This window comes from Natator depressus, chromosome 2 (assembly GCF_965152275.1).
Source record: "Natator depressus isolate rNatDep1 chromosome 2, rNatDep2.hap1, whole genome shotgun sequence".
In the NCBI taxonomy this organism is placed as follows: domain Eukaryota; kingdom Metazoa; phylum Chordata; order Testudines; family Cheloniidae; genus Natator; species Natator depressus.
In genome coordinates, this window is record NC_134235.1 from 87,141,572 (window position 1) to 87,161,702 (window position 20,131).

The following is a 20,131-nucleotide window of genomic DNA, read 5'->3' on the forward strand; positions in this document are numbered from 1 at the left end:
TCCCTCTCCTGACCCTTGTCTTCAGCCAGTTATCAACTCCTCTCCAGTCACTCCTGAGTAGGGAGGTGCTGATTATTCCCTCTGAACCAAGGATTCAGATTGAGGGTTCACAGGATCATAGCAATGAAGGAAGTGCCATACTGATAGTTTAGTGGGCCATCTAGCCCAGTATCCTGTCCAGTCGTGGCTAATACCAGTTGCTTCATCTAGAGGTGCTGGGAGATTCCTGTTACAGAATAACCTACCCATTGGGGAAAGTTTCGTCCCTGATCTCAGGGCTGGGTTATATCCTGAAATTTGAGGGGTTATAGCCTTTTACTTTTCGTCTTATGTAATAAAAATGTTGTTCTTTTTGTGTGTGGCCGTTTGTTTTAACTATGGTCAGTTACAAAAACTAAAATGGAAGTTGCTTTAATTTCAGCATTTTCACAATAAATTGCAGTAGGATTTTTAAAATACCATTAAAGAGCCCCAGAGTAGTTCTGATAGCTAAAAACTCTGCATGTGAAATTTGGTTAAGAGCAAATTTCATATACGTAAAACCTTTTCAATAAAACTATAAGCAGGCATCCTCCCATTCAGTGCTTTTGCTATCTTGCTTTCCCACAGCTTGGGGCCAGTTAACCTCACTTGTGCTTGGAACATTACAGCTTCCTCTCCTCTCTTCTCTTCATGCCGTTACTACTAGGTGCCATCTGAGGATGGTCTTTGCTTGAAGAGAAGGAGCTTATATTGCTAACGCTGAAACTACCTCTTTGCTTGGCCACCTAGTCTAGTCACTTCCCTCATCTAGAACTGTAGGGGTTATTTTTTTTTGGCGAACATAGTGTTAATCTAGAGCTGTGTGGATAAGCATGGAAATTGAATTCTCTTGTCCACATGATAGGTACAGTGTGGGCAACAGCAATTTAAACATTTCTATCTTCTCTGCCAGTTTTTTTTCTGCCTGCATCTGGAAAGACCACTTGAGAGTTAAAGGATTAGTGTCTCTGCCCATTTTGTCCTTGGCAACTCTATCGACTGTCAACCAGCGAGCAATTAATGCATCACAGTATCACAGAATTTTACCTATTATGACTTAAACATTTTACTACTCAAGTATAACAAAGCTATAGAAAGGTTTCTTAAACGTAAATACACATTGCTTCTGTTCCTAAGGAAAAATAATGCCATAGTTACTTTAACACTTTGACTATCATATGGTATTTCAAGGAAATTGTGGGAAAATAGTAAGTTTGCTGAAAATGTTTTCTTTTCTGTATTAGCTGTACTATTTTTAAATAATTTGAATCCAAACTGAGACTAGTTTGTACTACAGAGATGTGCACTGGCGAGTGTGTGTGTGTATATAGGTGTATATATTGTCTTCATGTAACAGAGTACATGTGGAGTCTGGACATTTAACAAAAAGAGTATGTACCTTGTTGCATGCTTTGTAATTGTTAATGTTCTCAGGAGATAGTTTTTGCTATCAGAAATTATATTTAAGAGTATTCAGGACTGCATAAGCAAGTGTTTTTCTTAAAAACATACTTTTTTTTTTTTTAAAATAACAGGTCCCTTTACAGATGTAGTCACTACAAATCTTAAGCTACGAAACCCATCAGATAGAAAAGTATGCTTCAAAGTGAAGACCACAGCACCTCGTCGATACTGTGTGCGGCCAAACAGTGGAATTATTGACCCAGGATCATCTGTAACTGTTTCAGGTAAAAAGAAGTTTGTTGTGCAGCTTTATAGTTCTGATTCTCTTGTTCCAAGATACTACATGAAACACTTTGCCACCTATCCCTTACAGAAACTATTGCATAACATCATTAACTGTGATTTTTTTTAAAGGGTTGTTGATAATGAATTGTTAGTACAGTCTCTTCAGTATCGTTAAGCTTGCAGGTGCCACCACAATAACTCGTATACCAGAAGTTAATATATGAAAATCCTGGATACTGAAATATTTAGCTGTCTGTTACAAACTACCGTAAATACTCATTCTTATTCATAAGCTGAATTTTTTTAGTAAAAAAGGGAAGCATCAGAGAAGGGGGTTGGCTTATGAATGGGTATGGGGGGGGGGGCGGCTGTGGTCTCCCCCCCCCCCCCCCCCCCCACACACACACACAGAGGGGGCAAGGAGAGGCAGCAGAGCCAGAAGGGAAGAGGTGGGGCCAGAGTCTCTCCTCTTCTGGCCACACTGCTCTCTACCCAACCTCTGAAGCAGCTGCAGCTCCAGGGCTGGCAGGCTGCAACCGCGCCACCTGGCCTGCCAGAGCATCTCTGGCTGGGCCAGAAACCTCCTCCTCTGGCCCTCCCCAGGGACGGTGGGAAGGGATGGGATGGGGAGGGTGTGGGAATCCTGGGCTAGGTGTGGGGCGGGGAGGGGTCACACGTGGAGGGGTCATGTGGGGAGGTCCCAGATTAGGAATGGGGTCGTATGGGGGGTGGTCACAGGGGTTACTCCCCTGAACCCTAGTCGTCCCGTCCGTCCCCCCCCAGTTGTCCTGTCCTGTCCTGTCAGGGTAAGCTGCTGGAGGGCTGGGACATTTTGTTTACTTAGGTTTACCTCTGTGCCTGTGGACGCTTGAGGTAAACAAATGGTCTTGGCCCGCCAGCAGCTTATCCCGATGGGCTGGGAGCCAAAGTTTGCCAACCCCTGAATTATAGGGTTGGCCTATGAATGGGTCATAAACATTTGCTATTTTTACTTATTCATCTTGAGGGGGTCGGCTTCTAAACGAACCAGCTTATGATCGAGTATATACGGTACTATGTTTCTGACTTATTTTGGACAAGTTAACACATTCAAATGACTCTTTCTGTATAGTGGGTGTGACCATGAAAAAAAAAAAATGTGGTTCAAGATGAGTGTACGGAAGCAAGAGGGGAAGGTGGAAAGGGTCAGAGAAAAATTAATGATGCCCTTGCCCAAGAGAGGCATATTTTTGTTTATTATGCGCCCTCAGCTTGTAGTGGAACATAACTTTATGACTGTGAAGTAATTACGCTGTATTTGATATCTGATATAGTTAATGGCGCTTTAAAAATTAGATGAAAACTTAGTTGATTGGATCATATAGTACATTCCATATTTAAAATGATTAAGTGGAACATATAATTAGCTCAATCACAGCATCACAAATCCACTGTGCAATAACTATCTTTTCCAGGTTATTTAGGTAGCCTAATGCTTTCCATTTATAAAAGGTTCTTAATCTTTTCAAACAAGGTATGACATGTCCATAGTTTTCAGCAGGCCTTTGAAATTCAGTAGAGGGAGAGCCCTGGGGCCAGACAGTGCCTTTTCTTTCTCCCATGAAAATTTGTTTGGTTTGGCTTGGACAGTTGTTTTTTTTCTTGTTTGAAAAATTACCATTGCCTTTCTGCTACTTGTGTTGTCAGCAAAATTTTGGCAGCCTCCCAAAATAACTGGACATGTGTATTTTAATCTAAGACTGGGTCCATGTTACCACCATAGTAGCAGCACACTGTACTGAGAATACTGGGAGCAGGCTGCCTCTCCAGGATCTGGGGAAAGGGATGGACTCTCCCACGAGTGAGCAAATGGCTCTGGTAGCTCATCCCACTGCCCTATGGGAGGGACTGCATGGGGAAGGAACTTCCTCATCTCCCATGAGGGAAGGGAGGAAGAGCCAGGTTGGCTCCTGACCACTTCCGTGGATCCACCATATGGGTCCAGCTTATCATTCTTTTCCCCCTCTCCTAGACTGCCTTGATTATTTGGAAGGGGTAGGGAAGTAATCCCTTGCTAGGTAGTGTTCTAGGCTTGGGCAGAGCCATTCAGGCTCCTGTCTTGCTCTCCTTGGGGCTTCCAGAATCTGGGCTGGCCTTACCATGAGGCAAACTGAGGCAACTGCCTCAGTGCCAGACTGGGGGGAAGGGGCGGTGCCGCTAGGACCCAGAGTGTAGAAAGTTGTCTGCTGCTGGTGTATATGTATTCTCTCTGCTCTAGATGCACAGAGATGGTGGAGTGCTGTGCTGGAGGAAGGAGGGCACAAGAGCCATAACAGGCAGGCAGGAGAAAAGGTGAGAGGGAATAACAGAAAGCTGCAGGGAGAGAGAGGAGGAGGAGCCTCTTATGTACCTCTCTAGCACCCCCAGGAGCCTGGACTGATTAACACGAGCTTCTCAGGGAGCTTCCTGTTTCCTGCTGCTTCCCTGAACCCACTTGAGGAGAACTGGCAGTCAGCTGAAGTAGTAGGAGCCAGTTATTCCCTTAAGACGCTGATATCTTCCCTCACTCAGGCCCTGCTACCAGCCTGCTTATTTGTCCCCTTCAGCTGAGTGTTGAGAGCCAGTATAGCTGGCACAGAACAGCAGTCATGAGTGAAAGAAGAAAATGCCCCTCTGGGGCAGCATTCAGAAAAAGAAAGAAAGCAAAGGAAACTTTTCTATCTAAGCAGGAAGGAGCTCTCCTAAGATACCTAGAAACAAATGTTCACGGTGAGCCTTCCAGCCCCAGTGAGGATGTGAGTGGTGAGGAGATGCCTGATCTTCCAGTTAGTCAGAGTGCAGGTGATCTGGCAGCTACTGCAGCATCCATATCTCCATCTCAAATGGATGTAACCATGCACATTCCTGAAGAAAAGCGTAGATCAGAGAAGAGTGTGGTGGAGGGGCAAGAAACAGCTGCTGCCAAGGTAAGTCTAGGTGATCCAGGACTGTGGACCCACTTGAGCAGTAGCCTGAGGGACTTCCTTGTACTGCATGGGCCACAGCAAGTGAAAAACTTCATGTTCCCCAAAGACAATGAAAATAGAAGTTTCCATCCAACACATTACTGGTGTGAAATCCCCTATGGTGATACAGTGGAGAGGCCATGGCTTATTACTCAAAAACCCAGAATGCTGCATACTGTTTTTGTTGTAAGCTCTTCCAGTCTAACCTTCCAGCCACATTGGGTTCTACAGGAACAAAGGACTGGAAAAGTCTGGCTAGAAATTTGGCATGCCATGAGAAGGCAGCAAATCACCAGAGAGCATTCCATAGTTGGAAAGAGCTTGAGATGAGACTAAGGTTAAAGGCCACCATAGATGATCAGCATCAAGAGAAGATTGCATCAGAGTCTCTTTACTGGCAAAATGTTCTGAAAAGGCTCATTGCCATGGTGAGAATGCTTACTACCCAAAACCTAGCACTGCATGGCAGTTCAGATCAGCTGTATGTGCCAAACAATGGAAACTTCCTTAAAATTGTGGAGCTGATGGCTGAGTTTGGTGCTGTACTCCAGGAGCATCTAAGAAGAGTCACCACCCAAGAAATGTACACACACCCCTACCTTGGAAAAACAATTCAAAATGAGATCATACAGTTACTGGCAACAAAAGTCAAACAGAAGATTGTGGCAGATCTGAAGTCAGCAAGATGTTACTCTGTTCTTACTGCACACCTGACATCAGCCATACGGAGCAAATGACTTTAATGGTGCCTTTTGTTACAACAACAGAATCTAGTGAAAATGTCCCTGCAGTAGCAACTGTCAGAGAGCATTTTCTAGAATTATTGACATTGATGATACTACAGGAGCTGGTATGACAAATGTGCTTCTTAAAAAGCTGGAAGATACGGGAATTGCGATAGCTGACCTGAAAGGGTCAGGGCTATGATAATGGTGCCAACATGAGGGGAAAGAACAGAGGAGTGCAGACACGGATCCGAGAGTTAAACCCTCAAGCTTTTTTTGTCCCATGCAGTTCTCATTCATTGAACTTGGTGGTCAGTGATGCAGCATCAGCTTCTAGTGAGGCTGCTGAATTTTTTAATGTAATTCAAAGCATCTGTGTATTTTTCTCTGTGTCAACTCATCCATGGCAAATTTTGAAGCAATATCTGGGAACATCCTCTCTGACACTGAAACCACTGGGTGCCACACGATGGGAAAGTCGAGTGGAGGCAATAAAGCCTATCAAACACCAGATTGGGAAGATAGATGATGCCATAGTTGCCATTATGGAGGGTAATGCTATGACAGGAACTGTTCATGGGAGAACAGTGGCAGAGGGAAATGGAATCACCAGAAACATACATAACTTCAAATTTCTGTGTGGCTTAGTGTTGTGGCATGATATACTGTTTGAAATAAATGTTGTAAGCTAGAGACTCCAAGGTGTTGACCTTGAAATATCTGGAGCAATGGAACAACCGGACAAAGCAAAGTCATACCTACAGTCTTACCGGTCAGATCAGGGATTTCAAAATGTTCTGAAGAGTGCACAGAAGTTGGCAGAGGAACTTCACGCTGAAGCTATTTTCCCACCCATTCAAGAATACAAGAGTCACCAAAGAAGAAGACCTTTTGATTACGAGGCACGGAATAATCCCATAAGAGACCCTAAACAACAATTCAAAGTTGAATTCTTTAACCAGGTGCTAGATTGTGCAATACAGTCAGTTGAAGAACGTTTCATGCAGCTCAAGGAACACAGGAGTATATTTGGGATGTTGTATGATATTCCAAAAATCCACACTGTACCTGAAGAAGACCTACACCAGGGCACTAGAGACAGTGCTGACACAGGATGACATGGGCGATATTGATGCGAGTGATTTAGGTGGATGAACTGAAAGCCCTTTCAAGATACATTTCAGCAGGATCAACTCCAAAGGCTGTTCTGGAATATATGTGCACAAATAAGGTGACCACCCTCTTTCCAAATGCTTTTGTTGCTCTGCGCATACGTCTAACACTTCCTGTAACGGTTGCCAGTGGAGAACGCAGCTTCTCCAAGCTGAAGTTAATAAAAACACATCTACACTCCACAATGACACAGGAGAGGCTGGTTGGCCTTGCAACCATCTCAACAGAGCATGAGCTGGCCCAGACTGTGGACCTTCAGCAGGAAGCAGTTCAAATCTTTGCAACCAAGAAGGCACGGAAAACACCACTTTGATTATTCCAACAGATGAAAAATGCCAGTGTTTACTACGCAGAGAAGAAAAGTTACATTTGCTGTTCAGGCATTTGAAAGTTAAGTGTTACTTAAAATTTTTGAACAAGGCATTTTAAGTTGTTAGTTCTCCTTTACTGGGGTAGGTAGCAGAGCAGTACCATGAGAGGAGTAGAAAAGGAAGGAAGGCAGAATTGAGACCTTCCAAAGTTTTGGCCCAAGCGAGGGGGCATGGGGGCGTCATTTGAGCTCCCCGCCTCCGGTGCCAAAATGTTGTGGGCTGGCCCTGTCCACAGTGTAGCAGGGAAGCTGCCAATGGAACAACTAGAGCAGCTGTTTTTCTTCCTCCTTGTGGTGTGGCAGGAGCCAGTGGCGGAGCTTCTGAGAAACAGCAGCAGGGATGTGGGGAGCAGATGCTCAAAGCACTCGTGGTTCACGTTGCTAATTATGTTGGTGCTGCTTGAGAAGTGGCTGAAGGAGAAAGGGGAGGCTGATTCAAACAGTGCTGTTTAAAAGTTGCCGAGTACAGTTCATGGAGCAAATTTTTAATTTATAGTCAAATACAAATTTTCTTCTTAACAGCTGTCCTTGAAGAGAAGAAGTTGGGCTGCTGTTATGCAAGAGGTAGCTCACAGCCCATAGAGTTTCTTCAGTGATTCCTACGTCTAGACCAACAATTTATGGTTGAGCTAGAGCATTTCACTGAGACACACCTTGAGTAAAAGACTCCCTAGGTACATCTACTTTGCCCAAAAAAAGACAAAAACCCAAGACCCCAGGTCAGGAGTCTGAGAGCCCGGGTCAATTGACTGGGGTCATACTACAGGACTAAAAATAGTTCCAGCCTGAGTGGGAACATCTACCCTGCTATTTTTAGTTCCATAGCGTGAACCCAAGTCAGTTGACTCAGGCTCTGAAACTCACTACTGTGGTTTTGCAGTTTAGATGTATCAGCTAAGAGTAATGGAGAACTTGTCTTATTTCCAGCAGAACTGTGCTAACTTCATCTTTCAGCCATTTTATCTCATTATGCCGTTGTCCTCTAGTATCAGATATCTTTTCCTTGGGCAGTCAGTTTATAGATTTGTCATCAAGATTCCACTTGACCTTTTCTTTAGTAAATTAGGTTGAGCTCCTTTAGAATCTCATAGTAAGGTGTCTTTTCCAGGCACAAATCATTCTTCTAATTCTCCTCTGAACCTCTCCAATTTTTCAACATCCTTTTTGAAGTGTAAACACCAGTACTGGACATAGTATTCCAGCAGTTGTTTCACCAAATGCCAAACACAGAGGTAATATCACACTTTACTCCTGCTTGATTCCCCCAGTTAATACAGTAAGGTATTTTAATAGCCCTCTTTGCCACAGAATCACACTGGATGGTTGCGTACAGTTGGTTATATACAATGACCCACAAGTCCTTTACAGAGTTGCTGCTTTCCAGAATCTAGTTCCCTATTCTGTAAGTATGGCTTGTGTTCTTTGTCCCTAGATGTATTGTCTAGGATTTGGCTATATTAAAAGGCAGATCTCACACCATGTTGCCAAATGTATTAAAGCTTGAAAGAGAGCCTTGCACCAACTCTGTCAGAAATTTTTATTTAAATAGGATTAAAAAAAAACCAAATATTTTAAACCGTCTGAACAAAAATTTCTTTACTTCTTGGTTGCTCTAATTTCAGTCGCTTATCATTATTCTAATCCTATTAGGTTCTCAGTCATCCATAGAAAAACAGGGTGGTGAAAACTTTATTTCTTTATGTAGAAACAAGAAATGTCATCGCCATTTTTTGGGTGATAGGAAGGTGGGAAACAGTCATTCAGACTTTGTGAGCCAAAGATTTCTATTTTAAAAAGTTACCCCCACTTACAAGACATTGGTGACATAGCCAATGCCAGAGAGTGTCTGCATAGTGTGGATCCTCTTTTTACATAATATATTTTTAAATCAGCATTTTGATTCTAGGTATGGAATATGGTTGAACTTACGGGTAACCAGCATCAAAGGAGAATGGGCCAGTACCTACTTGTCTGCCATTGTACTGTTCTCTCCAGAGAGGAAGAGGCAAGCTGGCCCAGCTAGCACCCATCTTCAGAAAACTCTTTGGAGTAGATACTGGTTGTAACTACCATCATGTATATTTGGGGTCTGTTGTCTTTACATTCACTTAAATCACAATATGTGTTTCTGACTATACAGACAGCAAATTATGATCCCTTAGTTTAGTTTGTATTGCAGAGGAATTAAAAATGGATTGAAGGAAATTAAACTTTTTTGTTCTTCATCTTAAATATTTTCTGGTACTGGTAGAAATTAAAAAATATTCTGCCTGTTTTTAGTGTTGGATCAAAACAGTTTATTATAAATATGGGCTTTAAGTGTTGTAAATTCTAGGATTTATATAGTCGTAAGACTTGTTTCCAGTTGACAGCTGTTGCTACAGTGTATTCCTCCCCACCCCACTTCCAACACTTCATTTGCGTTGTGGCTTTGTTAATGGCCAGTCAAGTGAGAACTGAATTAAAGCTAAAATCATTTAGTGCAAGCATATTAATCATCAGTTGAAGAACCATGAATAATCTTATATTTCTTTTTTGTACAGTAATGTTACAGCCTTTTGACTATGACCCAAATGAGAAAAGTAAACACAAGTTTATGGTACAGACAATCTTTGCACCACCAAGTACTTCAGATATGGAGGCAGTGGTAAGTAAACATATTAACATGAATATGCTGCCTGCTTAAAATTCAGTTTCTGCTGTAATAGATAAACATGTTATGTTCAAATATAAGTAATTCTTACTCTGGAACAAAACTCAGACATGTTCTGAAGAACTCTCTGACTACTGTGAATAAATGATCCAAGGTTTTGAATCACAAATGCATAATCATGTCATTATTGCTTGTGACTTGCTTAATGAGTTTTGTTCGAAAGTTATTTATGGGGGCTTGGTGAATAGCAGGCAAATTGAATGTGAATGACATGCAGATGAATTAGTTTTGGGTATTACAGCATGGGCCTACTGATCCTTGCAGTCAGTTAACAGACAGGGTTAACTAAACAGGGTTAGTGTGAAGGACTTCAAAGAAGGTGTGAGGTGGCAAGTTCTAACATGAGAATGGCATTACCGGATGTAAAAGAAGTTCAGCTGGGACAGTCTAATGGGAATCAAAATAGTCTAGTGGAGAAGATAAAGCCTTCTTCTATAGGAAGACTATGAAGGCAAAAATATGTACAGACTACAAACTCGCTTTCCATTCTTGCAGAACTAAACACGTACCTGAGGTTGAGCTGACATATATGATTGGTGGGATATGTACCCTTTAGTCTTTGAAGTACAGGTATTTTCTGGAAAGCAGTGCCCTTACATGACTCCAGGCACTGTCTTCTAGGAAGAAAAGCCACCAGGACAGATCCAGGAAGTGGTGGATGGTCCATATTTCTGGAGATTTGTTCCATTACTGTTAATTCTGAAGGCTCTTCTAACCTCAAGGCCTCAATGTCTCCTTCAGGAGACAGAGAGTCCCCAAGCCCCAGCGATCTGGTAACCATGTGCCTTCAGATTCAGAGGATGAGTCTGAGGCTCTTGCCACTGGTGCTGGTTCCAAGAACTTCCTTGGTCATCCTGGTGCACTCCAAGATGATCATCTGGGTAACTCAGTACAGAAAAGGGCAAAGGCCAGAAACCAGGTTTTACAAAAAACTAAATTCACTAGGGCTCAGCAGGCTTGTACTGTATCTCCTTTTCATCAGAAACTGAAGAGTTCAGTATGGCCTCTTTTCATCAGAAGTAGTCATAATCCACCAGATTTTGTTAAAGCTTCTGGAGAGTTTAGCCAGAATGTGCCTCAGTGGAGCTTCCTGCCTGTTTTTTGTCCCAACACCATGCTCTGCTGGATCTTGGTTGCATGGATTATTGGCATTATCCAGGAAGGATATAAAAATCCACTTCAGAAACATTATTTTAAATTATCACCCTTGAAAATATAGTAACTCTCAATATCCCTCTGCTCTAAAGCTGCAGAAAATTAATCATTTTGGTTGTAAAATGCTGTACAGCCAAGTTTAAATGCCTCTGGGGAAAAAAAGAGGGGGAAGGGATTTTATGGAATATGGCTTATTCAAACTGATTCTGTTTATCTGTAATGCTTTCATCTCTTAAGAACATTTCAGAAGCCCTCTTAGTGCAAGGCAAATCACAAACCTCAGATCTGTTTCCACCTCCATGGAATTAATTACATGCACATACCAAGTACTATTGCTCAGTTTGGACTCTAGCAGAAGTCAGTATTTGGAGTAGCCTAGGGGTGCATGGAGTTTTACAGACATTTAATGGTACAGAACTCTGTCACTCTTTAGGAGCTTTTCAAGATACCTGTTTGTCTTCCCTTTAGCTTTTTTTTGACAAATTGATTAAAACTTGCACAGTTTTTAAAAATATATATGTATTTTAAAGAGTACCTCTCTTATCCACATCACCATTAAATTACCATTTTCAAAGTGTTCACTTTGATTATTAAAAATTGTATGTTGTCTTCATTTTTTCTTTAGGCATCCCTTGAGCATAGTTATCTGTAATGGCTATTTTTTGAAGATGAACACCTCAACAGATTCTTCAACCAATTTCATTTCAACAGAATTGAGTAATTTGTAACTGGTTAATATTTTACTGTTTTGAATATTGTTCCCTTGGGAATAATTTGATCTCCAATTCAGAGGGATTTGACTTGGAGTATTGGGCCATTATTAGCCGCAAAGTGGCACAAGATACGCCCATGCTGGAACCAGCAGCTCAAAAATTGATCACAGGGAATTGCTCTGTGTCTATACACAGCAGCAGGAGACCCAAGGGCAGTTATTTGTTGAGGTGTATATCTTTGTAGTACAATTACAGGTGAGTAATTTTAAGTGTTTCAAGGTGGAGGGACATGAAGTAGCCACCAGAAAGCTAGGTTGTTGTCTGAACCGGTTTTCTGTCTGGGCAGGAGTTTATACCAAGCAAATTATAATAACTTTGAAATATTAAATCTGTTTCAAAAAATCAAATGGCCTGTGAAAGACACACTGTGTATTTAAAGTGGACATCCAAAAAAATTATCTTACATACTACAATTTTCCTCAACTGATTTATATAAAATTTAAACAGTTAACAGACATTGATATAGACAGACAGACACTGTTAACAGACATCTGATATGAATATAGATCAGTGCTGAGTAGTGCTTAATATTATTAGTGTCCTGAGATGCCTTTATAAATGTTCTTTATATTCTATTTAACAGGTAAGTCAGTATGTAATACCTCTTTGTGTTCATTAGTGTGTCATAGTAACACTTATATCTCTTTGGGAGTGATTTGACTAAGCTCTGCCCCCTAGTGGACATGTACAATTTTTGAAGATGTTCTGAATCTTAAAGCTTGTAGGGGGCCATCTTTGTTTACAGTTCTTAGGAGGAAGTCTTGAGTGTTTTTAAACTTTAAAGGCCTACTTAGCCATAAAAAGGGTGTTTGGCAGCAGGAGAGAGTTGGGAATAGTTATGGATGCTTTCAAGAATTGCAGCTGACATCTGGAACTCAGTAAGTCTAAGGCATATTTTATGTGGCAGTATTTTAAATGTCAGTTATCTGGAAGTAGGGGATATTCCAGCCTTCCTTATAGTTGGGTATATTTGACAGTGTACTAAAATTAAAAATGTTTATCAGCTGCTCTGAAATATTTCTATAGGCCCAAACAGTAATGTATTAAAAGCTGCAAAATGGTAATTAGTTCAGAAATTTAGGGTAAGGAGAACTAATTTATTCATAGATTCCAAGACCAGAAGGGACCACTGTGACCATCTAGTCTGACCTCCTGTAGTAATAAAATTTACTCTGAAAGGTGTTTTTGAAAATATAGAGTCTTGTTAATGAGATAATACTGCCATTATAAAATACAGTACAGACTTTTTTCTGTATTTTAGCAAAACATCTTTTAGTTCTTTGCTTTTAAAATCAAGTTATTTCATAATGTTGCATTCTGTTTTTCATCTTTATTTCTAGACCTTAGTTTTTGCACATCTCTATCTTCCATTATTCATTATAATTTGTAGAATAATGGTGATAAGAATTGTTTAAAAGCTAGAATCTGAAAATTGTAGCTGAAATAAAGGTAATATTCAACTTGAGTATTGAGAAGGTATAAAAGCAAATCACTTAAGAAATACTTGCATTTGGTGTGCATAAACCTTGTACATTAAATAACTGTAAAAATTGTCATTTTAGTGGAAAGAGGCAAAACCGGATGACCTAATGGACTCCAAATTGAGATGTGTGTTTGAAATGCCCAACGAAAATGATAAACTGGTAAGTCAGAAACTAAGTGACGTTATATTAGCCTTTTAAGTTCTTGCAGCAATTTCAGTTTATCTTGGATCTGAGTGTTTTTATAGATGCTATGTAAATAAACATTGTGCTGAATGTCCCAGATACCAAAAGTAAGAAAATTAGCAAACAGGTAACTTTAATTTTAAAAAAATAGTGTTTTCTTAACCCCTAAACACCTTGCTAGCTGGCTTTTTGAGGTCTTTCACTATGTGATATGGTTTTACAAAATCTGAACATGCTCTTGAGATAAATGGTTAGCTCTGCAATATTGGAGCCATATTTTTTAAAAGCAATTGAGCTTACCCCCATACTATTCTCCATTGGGGTTCCTTGTATTTTTACACCTCCGTATAATACAGGCTGTGTTGTCTAATGCAGGAGTGTATTTGTCATCTAACTTGAATAGACCTGGAAATAGGGGAAGGAATGGAAATTTAATATTTATTTGACAAGTGTCCCTCTTTTATCCTATAGCTTTTATTTCGTATTCCCACATATTCCCCTTTTACTTTAATTAACTTTACCATTCTGGTGATGAACTGAATGATTTAGTATACAATTAGAGAGACAAGGTGGGTGAGGTAATATCTTCTGTTGGACAAACTGAGTTTGACCTGAAGTAGAGGTCGGTGTAGCTCAAAAGCTTGTATTTCACTAGCAGAAGCTGGTCCAATAAAAGAACACCTACCTTGTGTGTCCAATATTCCTGGGACCAACATGGCTACAACAACACCACTGCAAACCTGAATGGAAATTGTTATACCATATTAAGTGAACATACTGGTGTACAGTTGGTGAGCTGTGCTAAATAAGCCTTTGCCTCGGTGGAATAACATTCTGTGGATACAGTTAATACAAATTGTGGTGTGACCCTTACAGATGGTACAACATTTAGAACTTGAGTTTCCAGAATATTAATAGATAAACATTGCATTAATTTTCAGCCCTGATTTTGATGCTTTAACATTCTTGGCTGTTTCAACAGATTGGATAAAACAAATGAGACTTTTCAGTATTATGTGTAAGACTTTTTTCATACACTAAAACTTTATTTTAATATTTGAATATTAATGAAAGTATTGATGTACATTTAAAAATTAACTTTAATCAGTCATTTCAGACCTGTAATTTTGAATTCAGTTTTCCTCAAAAAGAAGGTGCTGTGCTTGGGCTTAGTACAGATACTCTTGGGCCCTGTGCCCATCTTTCAGGTTAGTGGTAAGGAAGGGAACTACAGGTTAGAGAGATGCAACCTTTTACCCGTCTGTACCAAAATCCACTCAAATTGTGTGGCACATGGTCATTTCAAGCTCTTTAAATTGAAGAGGCCCTGTCCTGTTTGCGCTATCAGACATTCAAAATAACATTAATTTGGTGTCAGTTCCTCAGAAATTACAAGGGAGAAGGACTTTGAAGAGTAGAACTCCCAGGCCTGTGTATTGTCAAATCTGATTTGGGAACTGTCTCTGCATTCATAAGCCTAGGCAGGGGTTTTGCAGACAACAGCCTCATTCACTTCAGAGCCCTAAGAGCCATCCATCTTGTCCACGGAATGAGGCAAAAGTTCATTGGAAAAAATAGTATGTGGTCATATAATTAAAGTCTGTATTATAATGGATACGCACAAATTAAAGTTGCAATTAATTGTATAAAACTAACAGCAGAAGCAAACTTTTTGTACTTTCTGTAACTTGGTACCTTTATATTACTGCTTGTACATAATGTTTATGTTTTTCTGAGTAGCAGCGTGGGGTTGCAGAACCTAATCCTTTAGCCGTTGGTTTAGTCACTCCCTTAAATCTTGCAATGAGAAATCTGCCGAGTACTGAGGGTATGGCTCACCTGCCACCTCAGGATTTACCTACACCAAGATACAAGTATTTCACTCCAGTGAGCAGCAACTTTCTTCAGACACCTATCAGTTATAGCCAGAAGATTGACATGAAGGAATCAGTCAGTGAGGTCAGACAGCAGAAGAAGCAGGTTTGTTCCAAGGAGCTAAAAGCTATAGGGTTCTAGTGGAGTTTGTTTATTGCTGGTTTGCGAGCTAACTAGAATTACTTTAAAACACACTAAGTGCCATATCATGCTCTCCTCACACAAGTAATTCTGTTGAATCCAATGGATACAACCTATGGAAGACAGCAGGATTTGGCCCTTAGGCTCTTTATAACCATATAGTAGAATATATTGTAAAATGTAAGCAGGTGTAATGAGATGATCAGTAGCAGTTTGAGCTGTTACTAATGAAGTTCAGTTAATTATAAAGAACTTTGTTTTTTCTGCATATTGAAATCAAGATATCTTCTGTTTTTACATAATTGCCATATTAAGTTTAATAGTTATTTATAATCTTTGATTTGGTATTTAACTTTCGGACTGCTTACTTGCTATTTGAAGAGGTGCAATATAGAGTGGTGACCTAAGTAAAAGTAACTGCATAGTTAATCAGGAAAAAATACAGTAGTGTTAACATAATTTACTATGATATTAATTACTATTATCTCCAGTCGTGTTAGCATGTGGTTGCTTTGTTTTATAAATCCATTTAACTGTAGAGTTAATCCAGGTCACCACTGTATGGATTAGGATTTTTAATGTCCACTGGAGATTGTTTAATGTCTAGAGCAGGGACGTGGGAATCTAGACTCCTGGATTCTGTTTCCAGCTTTGTGACAGTCTTGTTGTGTGACCTTGGGCAATCACTTAACCTCTTCTCTTCTCTTCAACTGTATTCAAAATGAGTGGAATCCTTCCTCTCAGAGATGCTGTGAGATTTAATCAGTATTTGTAAAGTGCTTTGAGCTTCTTGCATGAGAAGCACTCAAAGTGCAAAATATTTTTATTTCTTTATCATACCTCAGTCTTTAACCGAACTTCTGTGTCCTGAATTTCATCTTTCTAATTTTAGACATTTTTTTTATTGCTTCCTATTACTTAATTTTTTTTCTTTTCCTTTTGATATAAAAATGGAAGTTCACATCTTATGTTGTTGTTTTGATGCCTGATGGGTCAGTGTTAACTCAAGAAGTATAAGGATTGGCTTTTTTCTCAGTGGCACTAGCGCTAAATGCAAACAATGCTATGTTCTTGTGCCTTTTAATGTTCTTACTAATGAGAATTGAAAACTTGAAAGCACAAGCCTTGCTGTGTTTTGGATGACCTCAGATATGAACTTCATTTGAAATAGGTTGTAGCAGTAATTTAATTTTTTCAGTTTTTATATTAAGCTGTAAATATTTCTTTGGATCTAGAAAATTAAAATTCTCAGGTTTTTCTTAATATTTGCAGAATGATGTAGAAGCAAGCAAATCTGCCCCAGTCCTGAATACATCTAAACAGGATGGACCGATGCCAAAACCACATAGTGTCTCTCTTAATGATACTGAAACAAGGAAACTAGTGGAAGAGTGCAAAAGACTTCAGGCTGATGTGATGAAACTGTCAGATGAAAATCGGCACCTGAGAGTAAGTTCTGTTCTAATGACTTTCATATTAAAATTAGTTTCTCTTAAACAGGTGATTAAAAGACATAGATTTGTATAGATGCATGCAGATAAAACTTAACTTTTGAAGTTTTATCTGCATAAAACTTAAAAAGGGGAAATACTTTGGGGAATACTACTTAGAATGAACAAAGTCTGTTCTGGAAGATAGGTACAATTATCTGCATAACAAGGATCATCTGTTATATAATTTTCTTGTTCTCCTAAGAAATAGGGATTGATCACACGTAGCTATTTCTTCAGTAGCACTGTTAGCTAAGCTATCACTTCTCTCCTCATCTAAAAACTCCACTTCTGTGTCAATTTCAGAAGTAACTGAGCTTACTTTTAAACCTGTTTATAAATTATCTAGGAATTATTATTCCATGATGCAAGAATGTGTGCAGCACAAGTTAATGTTAAATGTAAATGCTCATCAGTTGTTTATGGTCAGTATCTTTTTCTTTCCACTGATGAGAATTTGAAACTATGCCAGTTATATATATATTTTAAGATGTAGTGGAATAAGAAGCACCATTTTCTGAGGTAGCACTCAAACATCCTGAGTGTCTTTATAGTTTCTACTGCATTACAGCTTTTCATAAAAACTCACTATTATCTGTGTTCACAATATTTTGGGTCTGTTCATTAGATACTCAAGCGCATATAGCTGAGAACCAATGCAACAGCATTGCAGAGCACAGAATTTTAGCTTACAGAATCACTTGATTGTTCACTTACTAGTTGTGTTCAATGTGGTGTTGCTTTCTGCTGGCTTTGTGTAGTAGTATTACTTCTCAGTACACAATTATATGTTGTCGTTGTAGCTGTTGGGTATATGACAGTTCCTATATTGTCAATAATATTTTAATATATAAAGAAATCTGAAATAAAGCTAACTCCTAAACAGTAGTTGTGATATCAGAGCACACAGGGAAACCACAAAATATAAATATTAGCTATTGGGGTGTTTCCTTTACTAAAAATTTTTGTATAAATTAAAGATGGATTTTTCAGTGTGCAAGGTAAGAGTTTTATTACTTTTACTAATAGTTATACACAAAAACAGGGTGGAATACATGTGGATTAGGTATTGGAAAAGAGAATTTGTAACTTGATAAATGTACACTTATTTGGAATCTTGCAGTATCTTGGTTCTTTTCAATTTAAAAAGTAATAGTACAGCTCATCTTCTAAAATTTTGTATGATCTTGTTTAAATACTTACCAAAGAGATTCAGTCTCCTGGTTAAATTTTCACCATTAAGACTACTATGATTGCATATTCATGAATTTCTTCCATGTGTCCTTTTCAGGAGGAAGGCTTGAGGCTCAGAAAGGTAACACACTCCGATAAATCTGGATCACCCACAGCCTTGGCCCTCAGAGAGAATGGCTCCAATCCTCTTCCTTCACTTCTTGTTGTAATTGCAGCCATTTTCATTGGATTCTTTCTAGGGAAATTCATCTTGTAGAGGGGGAGAGAGAGAGAGAGAGAAGCATGCAGAGTGCGGCTTCCTTTTTTTTTTCTTGGCCAGAAAAAGATTTGTTTACCTACCACTTCATTGGTAGTATGGCCCAAGTGACCATTTTTGTGTACAGCGTCATACAGGCTTTGCCTTTAATGATCTCGCACGGTTAGAAAACACAATTAAAAAAAAGACAAACTGTTCGGCTACTGGACAAAATTGTACATTAAATCATCAATAGCAGGTGTCAGTTGCACATTCAGTCCTTTATGAAAATTCATAAATAAAGAATTGTTCTTTCTTTCTGTGGTTTTAATAAGAGTTTAAAAATTGTTCAGAGTCTTGTAAATGTTATTTTAATAATCCTTTAAAATTTTATCTGTTGCTGTTACCTCTTGGAAAAATGATTTATTAGATTGCTAATCCCACTTGTTCAGGAATATGACAAGAGGTTTTCTGGGGGGAAATGGTGCCTCTTACTGTGTAAATTTTCTCCTTTACCTTACTTTGCTAATATCATGGCAGAATTTCTTTCTTATCCCTTGTGAGGCAGTTATTGGCAGTTTTTCATCCTTACAATCCTGTCCTATGATATTTAACATTAAAACAGAAATAAAATTAACAGATTTTCTGCTGGGTAGCCTGTTTGTATGTCATACTTTTAGAGGGATTCCTAACAAATTCATTGTTCATGGTAATTTGCTACTTGTAACAAATGGATATTTTTCAATTTACTTTCAATCTTTGGCTAAGACTGTTGTATTTGAAGCTCAAAAAAAACATTAAGGGTTCCCATTCTATTTATGAAGTTCTGAATGGTTTTTTGGCTGCTTTCAGCTATAGAAAAGATAATTATCTAACTTATTTTGAGACATGGAGATAATGTGGGTATCCAGCAGGCATAAATATTGGGAGACAAATGTTTCCAGTATCTGGTATTTAAATATTTATACTTGGATTGTGTGGGTGTATAACAGTCAACCTTCTGTTGCATCTTTGGGTTTGCTGAGTGTCTTCCAGGGGCTGATTCTCCTTTGGTTTCATAAAGGGTACATCATTCAAGTTTACTAATCTATCAGTTCTCTTTGTAACTCCATTTTAACTGATTTTCTTAAATAAATTTTTTTCTATTCAAATGCCCCTAATGAATTTCCATGATGCAGAGGAGTTGATTTCTGAGCAAGCCTCAATTATTTAACTTCCCAGAAAAACAAACAACAAAAACTTTCATGCAACTCTTGGTAAATCTGCCTGTTGTTAACCATTTATATCTAAGTTTTAGAGAATGCATTTTTTGGGTCTGAAATGCTTCCCTGCACTTAATCTTATGTCTTGCCTCATTTCTGATATACAGGTCATAAAACCAAGTAGGTGGTAGTATTGGAAAAAAATATATCCATACTTCTGACTAAGCATAATCCAACACAGGGAATTACTTGTAAACTGACAAATTCTGGAAGGGATGTACTCCTGTAAGAAAAATTGTGTATGTACTTGGACAGCTTGACTTGATGTGGTGCAGCTAAGTGTGTTAGACCTTGGTGTATACACACATTGTGTAGCTGAGAAAAATGTTCTAGGGAAACATTCATTATCTTGGTTGCCTTTGATTTCTAGTGCTTTTTTAATGAAAAATATAATTACATCATGTTCTGTCATTGCTATCTGTGGTAAACTTTTATAAAAAAACATCTTGCATATGTACAAGGAAGACAACAAAGAAAATACAAATAGTGCTTATCTTTTCACTTAAAAGCATGCAAGTACAGATGTTTCCATTTGTATGTTCCAGTATCTGCATTCAAGTCTCCTCTCACCTTAATGACTGGAAAAATATTCTAAAGTCTTGATTATTTTGATTCCATTGGTTCAGAAACCAATACAATTCTCCAACTTATGCTGTGTCGAAAT

At 38.9% G+C, this 20,131-nt stretch overlaps 1 protein-coding gene across 1 annotated transcript in view; it reads left to right on the plus strand.

Annotated features, from left to right (window-relative positions):
* Positions 1-19,916, plus strand: part of VAPA (VAMP associated protein A) — a 40,767-nt gene extending 20,851 nt beyond the window's left edge. The window contains exons 2-6 of the mRNA XM_074944646.1: positions 1,557-1,709; positions 9,506-9,609; positions 13,166-13,246; positions 16,559-16,735; positions 18,068-19,916. Of these exons, the coding sequence (XP_074800747.1) occupies positions 1,557-1,709; positions 9,506-9,609; positions 13,166-13,246; positions 16,559-16,735; positions 18,068-18,226 (674 nt within the window). The 3' untranslated portion in view covers positions 18,227-19,916. The remainder of the gene's footprint in view (positions 1-1,556; positions 1,710-9,505; positions 9,610-13,165; positions 13,247-16,558; positions 16,736-18,067) is intronic.
* Positions 19,917-20,131: the final 215 nt, after the last annotated feature.